This window comes from Lepidochelys olivacea (genome assembly GCF_965140295.1).
Source record: "Lepidochelys olivacea isolate rLepOli2 genome assembly, chromosome: 1".
In the NCBI taxonomy this organism is placed as follows: Eukaryota; Metazoa; Chordata; order Testudines; family Cheloniidae; genus Lepidochelys; species Lepidochelys olivacea.
This window is the reverse complement of record NC_140411.1, coordinates 240,641,294-240,659,151: the sequence shown is the minus strand read 5'-3', so window position 1 is coordinate 240,659,151 and position 17,858 is coordinate 240,641,294. Positions and strand designations below refer to the sequence as shown.

Sequence of the window (17,858 nt, the reverse complement as noted above, 5' to 3'; positions counted from 1 at the left end):
AAGTACGTCGACTTCAGCTACGTTATTCACATACCTGAAGTTGCGTAACTTAGATCAATCCCCCCATTGGTGTAGACCAGGCCATAGTTGTTTTGTAAAAGGCCTAGTAAAGACACCTGTGTACAATCCCTCAGGCTGTTTACATGCTACTACCATGTGTAAGAAAGTCTAAGGTATAACTGTAGTAGGATGGAGGCTGTTGATATCTTATATAACTTGTATCTTCTTCTGACATCTTGGTGGGTAAGTTATAGGAAAAAACTTCACCTACTGAATTACCAGGAAAGCTGTCTGTGCTGCACTTCTTCTCAAATACAACACTGAGCAGGCCCAGTCCTGCTTAGTATGTGAGCTCCGATAGGATCACAGCTTAATGTGTCTGGGCTGCAGATGGGATGGTTTAATTCAGTAAAATTCTCCTCCTTGCTTGTATTTAAAGAAAGGCTTGGATATCAGGAAAGACTCGATGAGAGCAGAACATTTGTACAGAAATCAGTTCAGTTGGTCAGTAATTGTAAGCTATCCCTTCTGCAATGACTTCAGACTCTTGTGTTTCAATAGGAGCTTGATCCACAAAGGGACTGAGGTGTTGCAACTCTGAGTGCCTAACTTTTAGGCTCCGAGAAAATAGAGGAACACACTGTGATCCACAAAGCCTGAGTTAGTAAGCCTAACAGAACAAGGAATAATGGTCTCAAGTTGCAGTGGGGGAGGTTTAGGTTGGATATTAGGAAAAACATTTTCACTAGGAGGGTGGTGAAGCACTGGAATGTGTTACCTACGGAGGTGGTGGAATCTCCTTCCTTTGAGGTTTTTAAGGTCAGGCTTGACAAAGCCCTGGCTGGGATGAGTTAGTTGCGGATTGGTCCTGCTTTGAGCAGGGGGTTGGACTAGGTGACCTCCTGAGGTCCCTTCCAACCCTGATAATCTATGATTCTATGATTCTATAGATGCTAGGCCCCTATAGAATGGGGAGAGATAAGTGCTTTAGAAGGTGATCCACAAAAGCCAGTACTCTAGGTGGGAGCCATCTAAGCTAGCCAATGGGAGATGCTGACAAGAGAGGTGTATGCTAAGTCCTGGCCTTCTCATGGAGATAGGCACCTAAGTCCAGCAGGGAGGTACCTATTTCTACTTAGCGATCTAGGGATCCAGAATGGGAACCTGCCACCTAGAGTCAGGCAGCTTGGGCGCCTAAGGCATTATTTGTGGGAATGAGTCAGGCACCTGCATCACTCCACACAAAATGGCAGGAGGTGCTGGTGGTGCCCAACTTGCTCCTTTTAGTTCAGTAGTTAAAGTACGTTCCTGAGCAGTGGGAGATCCCTGTTCAAATCCTTTCTCCCCACCCACCCCAAGGCAGAGGGAAGAATTGAACCTGGGTCTCCACAAACCAGGTGAGTGCTGTAATCACTGGACTAAAAGTTGTAATGTGGGCACACCTCCACCTCCTGCCAGATTTTGAATTTGGATGGGTCCTGCTAGGTGGCCTTTGAGCACCCCTACTGGATTGGGCCCTGACCATGATTTAGGCAGCTGAATGTGTATCTTCCCATGGTTTATTGCTGGAGTTTAAGTGGGAGGGAGGCAGCAATGCGCATGCCTAGAGGCAGACACTTAGGCCCAGAGGGAATTTTTATCCTGAAAATTTAGGCACTGAGTGAGTTTAGGTGCCTACAGCATTCGATGGGAGTTTTGTTCCTCACAGTGGAGCCAAAACTGGGATTTAGATACCTTAAACCCAGATTTAGCCTTCTAAATCTGGGGTTTAGGTGTTGAGTATCTTTGTGGATCTGGGCTCTGCTTCCTAGTCACAATCCTGTTTCACTTTCTGCCCCAGCCTGTAGCTGAGGAACAACCCTGTGTGTGATCCTGCAGTCTGTTTTAATGGAAATTTCCAGAATTTCATAAGTGTAAATGCTGACTGAGGGTGGAAAATGGGCATGTGCCCTCTAATTTGTTACTATCCCAATGATTTTCCCTTCAGAAAGACTGCAGAACTCATCATGTGCTTTCACTCTAATCCCCCCACCAGTTTTTCTTATGTGATTGCACCTTTGCTGAACTCAGCATCGTGGTTGACTGAAAATAGGCTTGTAGCAACAAAAACTTTTTTTCAGCCTTAAATATTTCTGATAATTAGCAACGGTGGCAAGGTAAATTAGTAAAAATAAAACCACATTCAAAAGTTTCACTCTCCCAATCTACTATTTCATAAAAAAAATAAAACTGAAGGAATCTTTTCTTAAATTACAAAAGTACTGTACAGGCGGAATCCTGAAATCTTTGCTTGCTTTTTCATTCAGTCTTCCTTACTCAAGCAGACCTCCTGGTGACTTCACTTGGAGTTTAGGCCGAGTAAGAAATCAGTAAAAAGTGAGTTAGAGCTTCATTTATTATTTATTTATGTTACAGTCATGCCTAGAGACCCCAGCCTGATTCAGTGCCCCATTGCACATACCTGCAGTGAGAGGAAAGTTGATGATTTAGTTTGCAGCAATTGTGGGTAATATTGTGAAACAAATCCCGATGTCATGTCTTACTCAGGCTAAAAGCCCATTATTTTCAATGGTCATGTTGCCTGAAAAGGACTGAGTAAGGGTTTGACCTATTGTGGTTTGGAATATGACATTTGTAATAAACCACTAAAAAGTAGAGGTGGTCACATAGAATAGAAAGCAATTTGCTACAGTAGCAACAAATACAGCAATGATCACAATGGCATGTGCAGATGCAGATTAACTTTTACTGTCTTCCTTTGAGATTCAAGCTTTAAATCTTTGTTATGTGCACTTCTTTGAATGACCCAATATGAATATGTAGGGCAAACTGATTTCTGGGTGAATTCCACTAAGCTTTAGGGAAAGCAGTCATAGACTAACAGTCAGTGGATCAAAGCCCATAAGAAACTTGGCTAATTATTGTTTTCTTCTCGGTTACTGTTGTGTCTTTTTCTTAAAGCCTCTGAATTAAAACAGGTTTAATACTGTACATTGCTCATCTATTGTGGATGAAGTGAAACTGCAAACCATTATAGACTCCACATGTTGAGAGAATTACAAACTTTACTGGGACACTTCCAACAAACCCTTTTATCTCCATATAATATATGTTGGAGGCAAAGTTGACATTATTTCAGTAGCTGAAGGTTTTTACCCTTCATGTTTACAGCCCTGCATGTGATTTGTGCTGAGGTACTCAGAGGCAATTTCCAGAGCTATTTGGATGTGGTCAGAGAATCTGCTTGCATTTCACATTATGAAACAGATCATCAGTTTTCTGCCATGAAAAAATAACAGGGGCACGCATGAGTCATTTTGCCTTTGTACACAATAAGGCAGTGATATGATATGCTGGCTTCAACTGCAAGGTCTGGGTTTTAGGACCTGGATCTAAAGATAAAACAATTGTGTCATCATGAACCAGGGAACTGTGGGGGTGAAAAGGGTGCTGGATATGCCAAATTACCAGGAAAAACTGAGGCCCACATTTCAATGGAGGCCTCTGATTTTGGAAGGCAGGATCTATCCCAGGTGCTTAAGCATAGTTCTGAGCATACAGTGCTTACCTACAAACATGTTCCTCCTTTTGCCTTTCTCCTGCTATTAGGCAGGAATGACTAGGTAACCACAAAGTAGCATTCTCGTTAATATGGAATCACTTTCCCCTGTGATCATTGGACTGCTGATCACTTTTTTATACATTGTGCCAAAATGTGAAACATTCTGCTTCCACTCTTTGCAGATTCCCTTAAACGGATGAATGAATCTATTCTTTCCTTAGTTAAGAGCAAGGGTTTAATGCACCACCACATCAAAGGGGAACAAACCTCAAAGAATGATAGATACAAGCTGATCTGTCAGAAGGAAATTTTCTTTCCCATACTTATCTTTTCTCTCACAGAAAAATGCAAGGGGCCAGATCCTCAACTGATATAAAGAGAGGAGCATCTGGCTTAGTATGAGCTTTCATTTATTGCTGTAGTATACCCTATTTAACATTGCCAGTGTTTCATATTGATGCCTAAAATCAGCAAAAATAGGAATCATGAGGAAAAGCAGGATATTCAGGATGCAAAGACTGAAAGAAAAATACTTAGGGCCAGATGCTGATTCCCTTACTCATATTGAAAACATATCTCTACTTAGTGAAAATAATGCCTTTAAAATCAGTGAGGCTACACAAAGTGAATAAGGACATCAGGAATAAGAAAAGCTGCAATTGTGCAGAAGACACAGGTGAGACCACTGTATGTAAAGGTCTGCCATGCTTTTCATTGCCCCTGGAGAGCTGCACTGATGGAATGCGTATGTAGTTAGCCCACCCAGAATATGTCCTCAAGGAAGATCTTTGAAATAGCTAAGAAACTGTTGACAAAAAGACCAAAAATACATGAGAAACAGCAGGGGTATTGGAGAAACAAAAAGGCAAAGTCTTGTCAATGGCAGGAAAATTCATAGTTTTAAAGGCCAGAAGTGTGTTCATTCACTTTGACCTCCTGTATATTACAGGGCATAATAGGAGCCCAAAAATTCAGGAAAGGCATCCAGTCTTAATATGAAGACAGCAAGGGATGGAGAATCCACTGTGATGTTGCACTCTATATGATTTTAGGAAAATATGCTAATGAGTGTGAATATAACGTAACTAGAATATGCTTCATGCAAAAGGTCTCTTGTAAGGTATCATTGCAAAGCTTATAATCTACTGAGTGTGGTCATCCTATTTGTATAAATGTATCACTCTTGTATCTGAAACTAGAAATATGAACTATAACTCTATGGTCCTATTGTAGTTATGCAAAGTGTGGGCCATTGCACATGCAAAGTGTAGTTATACAAAGTGGTGTTTTGGAATCTTGATGGCTCCCATCAACCAGGACAATTGACTGTGGATGGCTCTGTTTGCTTGCAGGCCTTCCTGTGAGTCAGGCTGGGAGGAATGAAGGCTTGGGGTCTCACAGGACATGTGACCATGTCACCTGGTACTGAAATCCATCTTAAACCTGGTGCTTTTCCATTTAGAAGGAGGGGTGGGGACCCAGAGAGACAAAAGATTCCCGCCTTGTGCAAAAGATTTATAAGGGGGTGAAACAGAACAAAGGGGGCTGCAATCATAAGAAATCCCTTAGCTACCACCTGAGCTGGAACAAGGACTGTACCAGAGGAAAGAATTGTGCCCAGACTAGGACAGCATCCAGTCTGTGATAGAAGCTTATTGAAACATCTCTGAGGGAAGATTTTATCTGTATTCAGTTTTCTTACTGTATTAGGTTTAAACTTGTGTGTTTTATTTTATTTTGCTTGGTAATTCACTTTGTTCTGTCTGCTACTACTTGGAACCACTTAAATCCTACTTTTTGTATTTAATAAAATCACTTTTTACTTATTAATTAACCCAGAGTAGGTATTAATACCTGGACGGGGGAGGAGGGGCGGGGAAACAGCTGTGCATATCTCTCTATCAGTGTTATAGAGGGTGAGCAATTTATGAGTTTACCCTGTATACGCTTTTTACAGGGTAAAACAGATTTATTTAGGGTTTGGACACCATTGGGAGCTGGGCATCTGAGTGTTGGAGACAGGAACACTTCTTAAGCTGTTTTCAGTTAAGCCTGCAGTTTGTGGGACATAGTTCAGATCTGGGTCTGTGTTTGCAGCAGGCTAGCGTGTTTGGCTCAAACAAGGCAGGGTTCTGAAGTCCCAAGATGACAGGGAAAACGGGCTCAGAAGTAGTCTCAGCACATCAGTTGGCAGTCCCAAGGGGGTTTCTGTGATCCAACCCGTCACATCCACCACTTCCCTTGATAGTTTGTTCCAATGGTTAATCATGTTCACTGTTGAAAATTTGTGCCTTATTTCTCATTTTAATTTGTCTGACTTTAGTGGCCCACCAATGGTTCTTTTTATTATTTTCTCTGCTAAATCCGATGTGAGAAACAAAATCCTGTGAGTCAAATTCAAAAGCATAAGACATAAAGATCTTATTATTAAGTACTAAAATTAATGCACATACAGATAATTATGCTGGCTAAGCCAGGATCCCTATAGTCATGATTCTGAGTTTCCACTATAACCTCCTGCTTTCACTTACACGTCTCTCTGAAACATTAACATTTCTATGCTAGGTCCATACACAAAGGTGAATCTTTTTTTTTAACAAGTTTGAGCAGAATCGTTGCAACTCTTTTTGAGTATGATGGAGTAAGAGGAAAAAATAGAATGTTTCTAGTAAAAAAAAAATGTTACCACACTTTTTAGGTAGGGCGTGAGCAAAACAGCTGAAGTTTGAAACATGAAACTTGACATAAATGTAACTCTCACTGGCAGCTTGTACTTTTGCTAGATTTGGGAAAAAATGGATTGTATTTGTTTATACTCATAGTTTTGAAGTTTGTCTGTCACAATACAAAGTATTTGCACAATAAAACATTAGAAACATATGCAGTAGTAACTATAAATTGACAGAATATCAACAATAACTAGGGTTGCCAACATTGTATGTAAAAATAAAGGACTTTTTTCTCAGCATTTCCTCCCCACCCCTTCTTGAGATATTATTAATTATTACAATAATAATTAATAAGCAGTACTCCACTACATTTGCCAGGGATATTTCTTGCTACTTTTTGCAGCATTCAGCAACTCCTGATCTTGTTGTACAGAGATGATAAAATAAGGGGTGTCTCCTGTAGTAAGGGACTGTTGGCAACCGTAACAATAACACAAAGGGAACTCCCCAACCTGTATAAAAACAGTTCCATCCTCACTCCACCCATCCCCTCAGGAAGAGCCTGAGTAAATAGACAGGCCTTTCAATGAGCACTAAAGGCTAACTAACTCAACTCTGATGGACCCAGTTTGTGAGTTAAGGCTGGTGTCAAGGGTCTTCTACTGAAGTCCCTCCTCTGGCACCAGCCTCCAGCCGTACAGATCTACTGATCCACTCTCTTGGTGTTTAGATACTAACATTCTACATGCCTTAGAAATAAGCTATGCAGATAGCACACATACCAGTACAGTAATTGGATGTATACACCGTCTGATCTCATTCCCCCCGCTGGAACACACAGAGAGAAAGCAATCTCCAAGATGTGCAGGACCCAAACTATAAAACAGTTCAAGATAACAAAATTATAGCCATTTGTAAATAGCTTACTGGACATGTGAAATAGAAAATTTTATTAAGCCTACAGTCGTGCATGTTTGTGCAGCTGGTTCAGTGTGCATTGGTTGGTAGAGTGAGCATGCTATTTCCACCTGTGGCAGTATTTTTAAGGAGAAGAGAAAAAGGCTTACTAGTATATGGGGGGCATGCTGGAGGGAGGGAAGCTGGACCATTTACAAAAATTCAGAAACCTTGGGGCTGAGAGTTTTGTTTTGAAATTGTTTGCACCCCTCTGGCTCCCTGCACCTAGAATCTCTGCTCAGACCCACAGGTGTCTTTTTCATTCTCAGTTTCCCCTCTCTAGTGGAGTGGTGAGACCAGCTTAAGTTTGTCACTTCCCTGTCACATCTGGATTCCTTGGCAATCTCTGCAATTAAGACATCTATTTTCCTGCTTTTGCCAACCACTGAATGAGGTTCGTGACAAGTTGGGTTAGGCGATTGCTGATATTTATTAATATAGTTTAAATAATAACCCTGTAAGGATTTAGAACCATCAGGTTCAGCTTATAAATAATCGGTGGAACTACATGTTTTCATTGCAACCTTCTTCGGCCTCCCCTTCCATTCCCTGATGAATTCCCCACATTCCCTCCTCTTCTTTAATTGCATGTTGTATTAAATAAGCCCGTAAGTTCTTTTTAGGGCAGTGACCACATCTTCCTATGTTTGTACAATGCCTGCTACAGAGGGCCTCCCATTTTGATTGGGACATTTCAGTGCTACCATAATATAGATAAGTACAAGTAATAATAATAATATAACATACGAGAGCTGGGCAACATTTTTTAAAGAAACTCTAAACCAGAAAGCCTGGGATGAGTTTGAGGTTTGAGCTGATTTGTGGTTCCAAGTGGAAACCAACTGAAGCCTGATTGTATTGAATGGTTATGGCACAAAAGCATTCTAACCTTGGCTGAGATTCCCATTCAGTATTTTAGCTTTATTCAAATCCCAAACTCAAAATAAAATGCAGAGGGTACAAAATCTTTATGAACCAAAACCTGAGAAAGTTTGTGGGAGCCTGTATAAACCAAAACCATGAGTTTCACACACAGCTGTAGTCTACAGATCTGTTATATAAAGTCCGATGATGACACCTTGGCTCTATTGAAGTCAATGGGAGTTTTGCTTTGACTTCAATGGGGCCAGGATTTCATCCCTGGAGGTTTAAAAATTATTCCACCTGTTCTGCAGTGACAAATGTCTGTTTTTGCAGGAACTCAGTGTTAATCAATAGAATCCACATTGTAGAGTAGGAAATGTCCTGTGGGGCAAATGGAATTTTTGGTTTCCAGTATTCCACACACACCGTAATAAGGTATTATGATAGTAATAAGGTCTTATTACTAATGATTAACAAGAGAGCTACATTAACACACTTCAGGACTTTGACACAGCTGAATGATCACAGATTACAATTTATTTTCCATGTCATAAGCATAGAGAATGTAATCAAAGAAGCAGCCAACTTTCTGCTCTGTTCCTATCATCATGTGAATAAAGAGCTCGTCATCTTTGGTAGAGAGGCAGGAGGCAGTTTCCAGCCATCTTCCTTTCATCTGAATATTTAATAAGATGTATCAGGTGTCAGAAAGTGTGGAGCACCTGTTGAATGCAAGCTGTCTTCTCACCTTAATATAGCAGAGTAGCTAACAGAATACAGAGACTTACCTGGAAAGAAACACTTATGCAGAACGTGACAAATGGATGCAAGGTTGGTTAAGTGCGGTTTTTGTGGATTCAGCATATCAAAACATCTCCCCAAGGGTGGATTATAGAGAAGTAACAAAGGTTATTATGGTTATCAAATAGCTCTTCCCAGATATGTAGAACTGAGGTCTGGGCCTCTTTATTTTGTTATTTACTATTTGCATTAAAAGTGTGCTAGATGATTGACAGCATAAATGCAAAGACAGGGTTTTCACCCTAAAGAGCTTCCAGTCTAATTTTAGATGTGATGCAACTAGTGAGAGGAACAAACAGTGTGGGAGAGAGAGTGATGAAGGACATGGGTTGCTGCAGTCACATCACATCAGTGAGTACGTAGTTACTCACATAGAGTGGGTGCATGTATTGGTGGTTCCACTGGAGATGTTTATGTACTTTTAATGGTAAACTGCAGCGGAAGCCCGGGCTTGAGGCCAGGCTCAAGCCTAACCTCCCTTGCATCTACACTACAATTGCGTTAACCCAGGGTCCCACAGCTCTGCAGGGCTGGAGGGTCCAAGCTCGAGTTAAGCTATTGCTTTGCAGTCCAGACGCAGGCTCGCTTGACTTGGAATCAGCCAGAAGTATCCCACAATTTCATGGGGCGACTTCTTTAGTCCTCTCTATCCCGACAATCTGCAATCCACTCTACTGAAAACAGAAGCCACACACACACACCCCTTTGCCAACTGCAGCAGCTCAGGTCTGCGTTATCCCATTCTCTTCTGATCACCGATCTGCAAGCACACTCTCAGAGAGCGTCCTGAGTTTGCAATGGAGAACGAACCAATCAAACCTTTTACAAAGCGAGGTGCTTTCTGGTAATGTGCAAGGTGGGCAGTAAAGTTTTCCCACAGTGCACCATGATCCTAGGGCTAAAACGGCCACATTTCGGGGAGGGGGCACTTGGGACTCTGGGATATGGTTACTTTGACTTAGGTCGGTGCATTATAGTGTGGATGCCAGAGCCCTAGGTTCAAGCATAGGTTAGAAAAGTCTTAGCAAAGAGTTAAAATACAATGTAGACACACAAGCCCAGGGTTCCCTAACATGAGTCAGCTGACAGAAGTCTCACTAACCCTGGGCTTACATTGCAGTATAGACATACTCTTAGTTGCTTCTTCAGGCATGAGGGAGAAAGAGAGATATTAGGAGGGATTTGACTGAGGCAAGGTTGGTAGTATTTGTGAACTGAATACAGGGGCACTGGAACACTTTTGTATAGTGGGGGATGCTGAGAGCCATTGAGCCAAACTGTAAACCCTGTATATGATGGAAACGCTTCAAGCTTGGGGGTGCAGCAGCACCGCTAGTTCCAGTACCTATGGCTGAATATGGATGGCATTTCATGGATACAGAACAGTGTGGAAAAAGATATGAAAGAAGTAGGAGTGGGAGAAGGCGCTTTATAGTCAGATGAATAGATTGTCAAGCACACAAATGGCACTTAGGTGCCTTACTCCCATTGATTTCCCTATTGCCTAACTCTCTTTGAAGGTCAATGGGAGTTGAGCATCCAAGTTGAAAATCTATCCCGTAAAGGATTCTGGAGATATTTTCTTAATACCAAGGTTATTGTTACCAATGCTAATTATATTGTGCCTACCTATTCCTTCCTGCATTTTCAACTGGAGGAGTTTTTCCTCCTATCTTAACTTTTGCACAGTGTGACTGGTTTGTAAAGGCTGCTGTGTTTTATTCCAGAAATAGTTGCATTTCTGAGGTGAGTGAAGTAGTCCATTGAGAAACAGCCTAGAAAGTAATTTGGGACATTTCTGGGTAAAATACGTTACAGAAAACTAAGATACTATTAGTAATTATTGCTATTGCATCTACTAATCAAATATTGAGGAAAAGTAATGAATTCACACACATGCCAACATAAAAGTTAATCTCTACGTGTAGTGTCTGATATCTGATAGTTGTATTGTTTTCATGCATGTACCTATATACTGTAGGCAAGCTATTCGGTATAACATATACACTAGGTGCAGTTAAAAGAGTTACTACCACTTTGAGGGATATTACCAGGGGGGTGGGGGAGTTTACTCATTATTTGTATTATAGGGGCCTAAAAACAGGAAACATAAGTTTTAAGGTTAAGGATATTTTGTTTTCCTTTTTAACTTTTGGGCAGATTGGTGATTTTCAAAAAGGGCATACGGGGGTTTCTTCACTTTTCTGTGTATGAGCCTTCTGTTTGTGTATAGAGGGAAGAGTAAACAACTTCATCATCTTTTAGGGTCATGGTTTAGACATCCCACTAACAAGGTGTGGTGGAAATTGACTCACCCATGCTCATTGCCCAGCTGCCAGAGGCTAAACACAGAACTCCTTTGTCAAAGTATTGTCAGAGCCATAAGAGATGGTTCTCACAGCTGGAGTTCTGACAGGACTAAAAAGATACAAGGCTCCTTGCTGCCAGAGTCTTTCATTATTAAGTGGTCCTTCTGCAATCAGTTTATTCAGTGTATTTGCATCTCAGGGAGAGTCTGCCTCCAGGAACATAGTTAAGACCCCATTAGTTTGTTATTGCTTTCACTTGCTTTCCATTTTAGAACTAAATGAATAGTTGGTACCCCTTAAAATTAATGGCAAATGTCAATGGCTTTTTTTCTGTCTTCCCTGCCCCTTCTCTTCTGCTTTGAACTCTCCTTCCAACCTTGCCACAACACCCTTCATTTTCTGTGATGCGGACTTTCAATTAAAAGGAAAAGTTAAAAGCTCTTGTGGAGAGGGGGGCATGAATCATAGAATCATAGAAATGAAGGCTGGAAGGGACCTGAAGAGGTCATCTAGTCAAGTCCCTGTGCTGAGGTAGGACCAAATATGCCTAGACTATCCCTGACAGGTGTTTTGTCTAACTTCTTCTTAAAATCCTCCAGTGATGGGGATTCCACAACCTCCTTTGGGAGCCTGTTCCAGTGCTTAACCACCCTTATAGTTAGAAAGGGTTTCCTAATAGCTATCTTAAATCTCCCTTGCTGTAAACTTAGCAATTTATTTCTTGTCCTACCCTCAGTGGACATGGAGAACAATTGATCATCATTCTCTTTATAAGAGCCCTTCACATATTTGAAGACTTATCATGACTCCCCTCAGACTTCTATTCTCTAGACTAAACAAGCAAAGTGTTTCACATAGGAAAAAAAATCAAATCCACAACTACAAAATGGGAAATAACTGGCTGGGTGGCTGTACTGCTGAAAACGATCTTGGGGTTATAGTAGATGACAAATTGAACATGAGTCAACAATGTGATGCAGTTGCAAAAAAGGCTAATATCATGCTGGTGTGTAACAACAGGAGTGTCATATGTGGAACCCAGGAAATAACTGTCTCACTCTGCTTGGCACTGGTGAGGCCTCAGCTGCAATATTGGGTCCAGTTCTGGGTGCCACACTTTAGGAAGGATGTGGACAAATTACAGAGAGTCCAGAGGAGAACAACAAGCCTTTGCTGAGGCAAAGTGTTGGTAAGAGGGACATGGGGAGAAGCATGCACTGCTGCTATGCTTTCACAAAGAGTAAGACTGAGAGGAAGCTAACATATGCCAAAACAGATTAGGCCACTGGTTTAATCAGGGACAATATTCTGCTTCCAGCAGTGGCTAATTCATAATGTTTCTGAAGAAGTCATCCCTTCCTCCACCCACTCATTCTTCACAGCCTGTTGTGCAGTGATGGACGTAGGAGAAAAGATCCTTCCAGATCCTTGCAGGCAGTCAAATTACTTCACTTTTATTTTGCATCCCTTTCAGTCCGGATGAATTCCATTGCAGTAATCTTCTAGGGGAGATGAACACACTGGGCTTTCAGCCTTATGTCTACACTATGGTGGTCTGATCTGAAGCTGTGATGTCAAAGAGAGGAATAATTGAAAAAGCGAAGAAAAATTTTGGCATAAACTTCTGTATTTGAGAATGTCCCTTTAAATCACATGCTTAGCACTACTGAAGGTATCTTTAATGTTGCACAAATCATTCATAAAATATATGAATATATATGATCTTATCTTTATTAACCCCTTTCAAATGATGCATTGCAGACTAGCCTATCAAAGAAATGATGATGATGAGGAAGAAGCCGCCAGAGAACGCCGTCGACGGGCTCGACAGGAGAGGCTGCGGCAAAAGGAAGATGATGATCTAACAGGACAAGTGACAGAGAAACCAGAAGTTAATGCCCAGAACAAGTAAGCCTCTACACAGTTGGTTGTGTATAGATGAATTGGTGGAGTTTTCAGTCCAGGTAATCGATATATTTAGAGCATATACTTCAAGTTTTAGAAATTAAGATCCAGATTCTGCCGGTCTTACTCTGAATTAGACCTTACCCTGTGAGAAGTCCCCCTGGTGTCAAAGGAACTGCTTGGAGATGAAGGTACTACTCATTGTGAGCAAAGGTGGAAGAATTGAGCCCTAAGTATTTCTGTCATTCAAGAATATCTTTGTAAATAAATAAAATTCCAGCAAACCTACAATTATAATAAGACGTTTGTTCATAACCTTTTAAGGAATCATTAATATTCATTATGGCATCAAGCAGATAGGTCAAATCTAGACCTCAATCTGAAATTCACTTCCACTAGCTCCCATGCCTGGTAGATAGAACCCTACTTACTGAGCAGGGGAAAGTTGGGAAAATAGCTATGTTCTTGTTCATGGATGCTAACCGTTTTCCTGTACAAAGCAAAAACATCTGGAAAGGGAAAATTAATATAGAAGAAGAGCAATACCACAGCTGTTTGAACGGTTTCAGAGTAGCAGCCGTGTTAGTCTGTATTCACAAAAAGAAAAGAAGTACTTGTGGCACCTTAGAGACTAACCAGTTTATTTGAGCATAAGCTTTTGTGAGCTACAGCTCACTTCATCGGATGCATTCAGTGGGAAAAAAAATGTTTGAAGGAGCCTAGATCCCTCGGGGGACTGGCAATGGAATCCAGTACTGGTACCGATGGCAAGTCAATGGCATGTATGAAATTAGATTGGTAGACTCAGTCCACTTCCTGGTGGACCAGTGTCCGTATCACAATTGCTTTTTTCACTAATTGCTCCCCCACTTGCAGGCAGTCTCAGCAGAGGCCATTTGTACAGAACTGGGGCATAGGTGGGCATGCCTAGCTGTCACAGCTGGGCTCGTGGCCACCAGCCAAGGATGGCCACGAGGCGGAGTCAGTGAGCAGGGACCTGAGTAATCACTAGAGCTGGGATTGGTACGCAAGAGTCAGAGTCAGGCTGGGATGGGAGACCAGATGTAGTAGCAGGATGGAATCAGGAGGCAGAGTTAGGGTTAGGGTCAGGCTCAGGCTGGGGTCAGAGACTGGAGATCAGGAAGCAAGGTTCTGTCCTAAGTCACAGCTGACCAAAAATCCATGTTGTTGCCCAGATAATTTCCTGGGCCACCCTCCAGGGTTAAAAGTGTGCTTTGCCAATCAGAGGTCTGCAATGTGATGTCACTCTAGATAGTGCTCCTTGGATAGGGTGCTATATGCCTCCCAGTGGGAATGTGGCAATGTCAGCTGTCCCAGGCTCTGGGGACTTGGATTCTAATCCTTATACCATCACTGGAAAGAAACAGCCACCTTCCCATTAGTAGAGATGTTCCCATTGAAGTACTTGTGTGTTTTGCTTGAGTAAGGACCTCAGACTTTGGTCCTATATTAAGAGCTTTTAATTAATGAGACTTCATGTTAAGAGAAAGAGCTAGCAGCTTTATTGAACACATCAAGCCAAGATGAAGGTCTCCACAGAACAAACAAAACATTTCCAAATATTCCTCAGGGCTGTCTCTAATTCAGTTGTTCCAAGGCTCTAGGGACCAATCTAATGCCTACATATGTCAATGGAAAGTCTCCCATTGACTTCAATAGGTGTGGGATAGAGTCGCTACTCAGGAGCATGGAGGAAAAGCTTTCTCAGTCATCATTATTATGAAACACCAAATTCATAAAAGGCAGAAATGCCATAGTTATCCCTAGCATTGTTTTGGTAAATCTTTAAAGTATCTAACCTATCCCATTCTAGAGCCATGTGATAATTTTAATGTATTCTATTTCTGGAAAATAACTAAGCAAATGCTTTGTTATGGTACTTGATTAATGCAAAGGTGTCACTTCTGTACAGTGTGGCAGAAGAGGAGACCAAACGTTCTACAACAACACTAACAAACACTCAAGGGGAAGGGGAAGACGATGCTGCATTCTTGGAGAGACTGGCAAGAAGGGAGGAAAGACGCCAAAAGCGTCTCCAGGAAGCCCTGGACCGTCAAAAGGAGTTTGACCCAACAGTCACAGATGAGAGCTTGTCACTACCAAGTGGGAGAGAGATAAACAGTGTGGAAGAAAATGAGACCATGGGGAAAGAGGAAAAGACTGAAACCCGCAGAGGGCGTTACGAGATTGATGAAGCTGAAACTGTCACTACATCGTACCAGAGGAACAACTGGAGGCAAGATGAAGAAGAAGAAGAAGAAAAGAAAGAAGAAAAAGATAAGCAGGAGGTGCAGGAGGAAAAGCCAGAACAGAGAACCATAGAGGAAAATCAGGTAGAAGTAACAATAGAAAAGAAAACAATAGACAAAGAAGAGGGACCGGTGGTATTAGAAGTAAAAACCCTAGATGTCAATGCAGAGAAACACAAAGCAGAGAATGATACGAGTGTCCTACTGGTAGGGGAGCCTAGGGCAGGAGTGGAGGCCATAAATCTAGCTTTAGTTCTAGATCATGAGAAGCTTAGGAATGAAGACGAGGAAAAGACTGAGGAAGAAAAGAAGAGAGCAGAGGAAAGGGAAAGGCTTGAGGCAGAAGAGAGGGAGAGGGTTAAGGCAGAGGAACAAAAAAAAGTTGAAGAAGAAAGAGCGAGAATTGAAGCAGAAGAGAAAAGAGCAGCCCAGGAAAAAGAAAGGATTGAGGCAGAAGAGAGGGAGAGGATTCAGGCAGAACAGCAAAGGGCAGCTGAAGAAAGGGAGAGGGCAAAGGCAGAGGAGGAGAAGAGAGTAGCTGAAGAAAGGGAGAGGGCTAAGGCAGAGGAGAAGAAGAAAGCAGAAGAGAGGGAGAGGGCTAAGGCAGAGGAGAAGAAGAAAGCAGAAGAGAGGGAGAGGGCTAAGGCAGAGGAGAAGAAGAAAGCAGAAGAGAGGGAGAGGGCTAAGGCAGAGGAGAAGAAGAAAGCAGAAGAGAGGGAGAGGGCTAAGGTAGAGGAGAAGAAGAAAGCAGAAGAGAGGGAGAGGGCTAAGGCAGAGGAGAAGAAGAAAGCAGAAGAGAGGGAGAGGGCTAAGGCAGAGGAGAAGAAGAAAGCAGAAGAGAGGGAGAGGGCTAAGGCAGAGGAGAAGAAGAGAGCAGCTGAAGAAAAGGCTAAGCTAGAAGAGGAGAAATTAAAGGCAAAACAAAAGGTAGAAGAGAAAAAAATTGAAGACAAAAAAGTAGAAGATAAACAGGTAAAAGAGAAGAAAATAGAAGAAAAACAGGTAAAAGGGAAGAAGGTGCAAGAGGAAAAACCTCAAACAGTCTCCCTAAGAAAACAGGTACAGTAAACATTTTGCACCAAACGGATGATGCCTGTGATTTGTGAGAAATGTAATGCAAGAAAAAAAATTGGACTGGAATTTACTCACAATTCTGTCCTTGTGTTTAAACTACTAACTCTCTGTTCCATAAATATTTGATTTCCTTTTTACTAAAGCTTTTTGCTTCCACTTATCAATAATGCAATGCATGGCACACTTATGCTTCCCCACCCTGGCTCTGAGATCCTGCAAAGGAAAACCTTGCATGTCAAGATCTCTGCACAATTTAACGCTGCCTTTTCCTGTTGCTTTAAGCCTAGTGCAATAACGCCCGAGGGATGGAAAAGCACAATTCGACACAGGAGATATGTGGGCACCTGGGAAACTCTGTGTGAAGGGCGCTGACTGTAAGTGTATGTTGTTTGAAGCAAGCACGGCTGGGGGCGCTCTCTGCTGGGATAGGTGAACACAGTGGCACGGCAAGGGAGAAGTAAGCACAAAAGTCCAGAGTGGGTGTGGGAGCACAGTCCCTTGCGAGGGGAAGAGCAAGCACAGCTGCACACGGAGGAGATGTGGGCACGGCAGCACAAGACGGGTATGTGAGCACAGCTTTGGCAAATGGGAGGGGACAGGGCTTGTTGTCGAATGACATTTTCATCTTAAAAATAAAAAGGGGGAAGAAAAAGAGGTTAAAGTGGAAGCTAAAAAGGAAAAGTTACCAGACGAGAAACTTCAACCCACCTTCAAAAAACAGCAGGTAATTATGATCTACAAAAATTGATGCTATAAGGAAATGTTCAGGAATTTAAACAAATTCAGCATGGGCCCTTAGCGTAAAGGCCTGAATCAGCAAAACGCTTAAGCACATGCTTCACGTTAAGCAGGTGGATAGTCTCATTGACGTCAATAGGGATGGGACTATTCATGTGTTAAGCATATGGTTAAGTATTTTTCTAATTGGGGCCTTAGGACCAAATCTTGTTTGCCTTACGTAACACGAGTATCCCAGTGACTTCAGTGGGACTCACTCAAGTAAGTGATGCAAGCAAGATTTGGGCCCTGGAGATGGATTTTTCAGGATTGTTCCAACTAATCATCCTTCCCTGGTTTCCTCCACTTTACTACGAACTTTACTCTTGTGACTGAGACCTACTTTCATAATAATCATGGATGCTTCCAGGTCCCTTTGGCCACTTAACTGATCTAACTAATGATTTTTCTTCCCCCAAATAATCCAGTGCCTAATTATATAAACCTTGCAGACCCAAGATTCTTTTTTTGTTTTAAAGAGAAATTCTACAAAATTTACTGCATTGCATTTCTACTGTAAACACAGGAGCTGGTGCCATGGTGTTTTACTGTATGGTAAGTAAATAAGGTTGGGAACCATTTACTCCTCAGATTTGTAATTGGCAAACAGAGAGAGGTGCTTAGTATTTGTGCAGTGGACCTGCTTTTGGCACAATCCTGCAAGGTGCCG

General features: G+C 41.9%; 1 protein-coding gene across 11 annotated transcripts in view; it reads left to right on the top strand.

Annotated features, from left to right (window-relative positions):
* The window catches only part of CALD1 (caldesmon 1), a 245,945-nt gene that overhangs the window by 197,636 nt on the left and 30,451 nt on the right, over nt 1–17,858 (top strand). For 10 of the 11 annotated variants that reach the window (XM_084611419.1, XM_084611416.1, XM_084611422.1 and 7 more), the window contains 2 exons: nt 12,924–13,070; nt 15,001–15,421. In XM_084611419.1, the coding sequence (XP_084467545.1) occupies nt 12,924–13,070; nt 15,001–15,421 (568 nt within the window). Of the gene's footprint in view, nt 1–12,923; nt 13,071–15,000; nt 15,983–16,177; nt 16,397–17,051; nt 17,136–17,858 lie in introns of all 11 variants that reach the window. The other variant, XM_084611417.1, reaches the window with a different exon arrangement.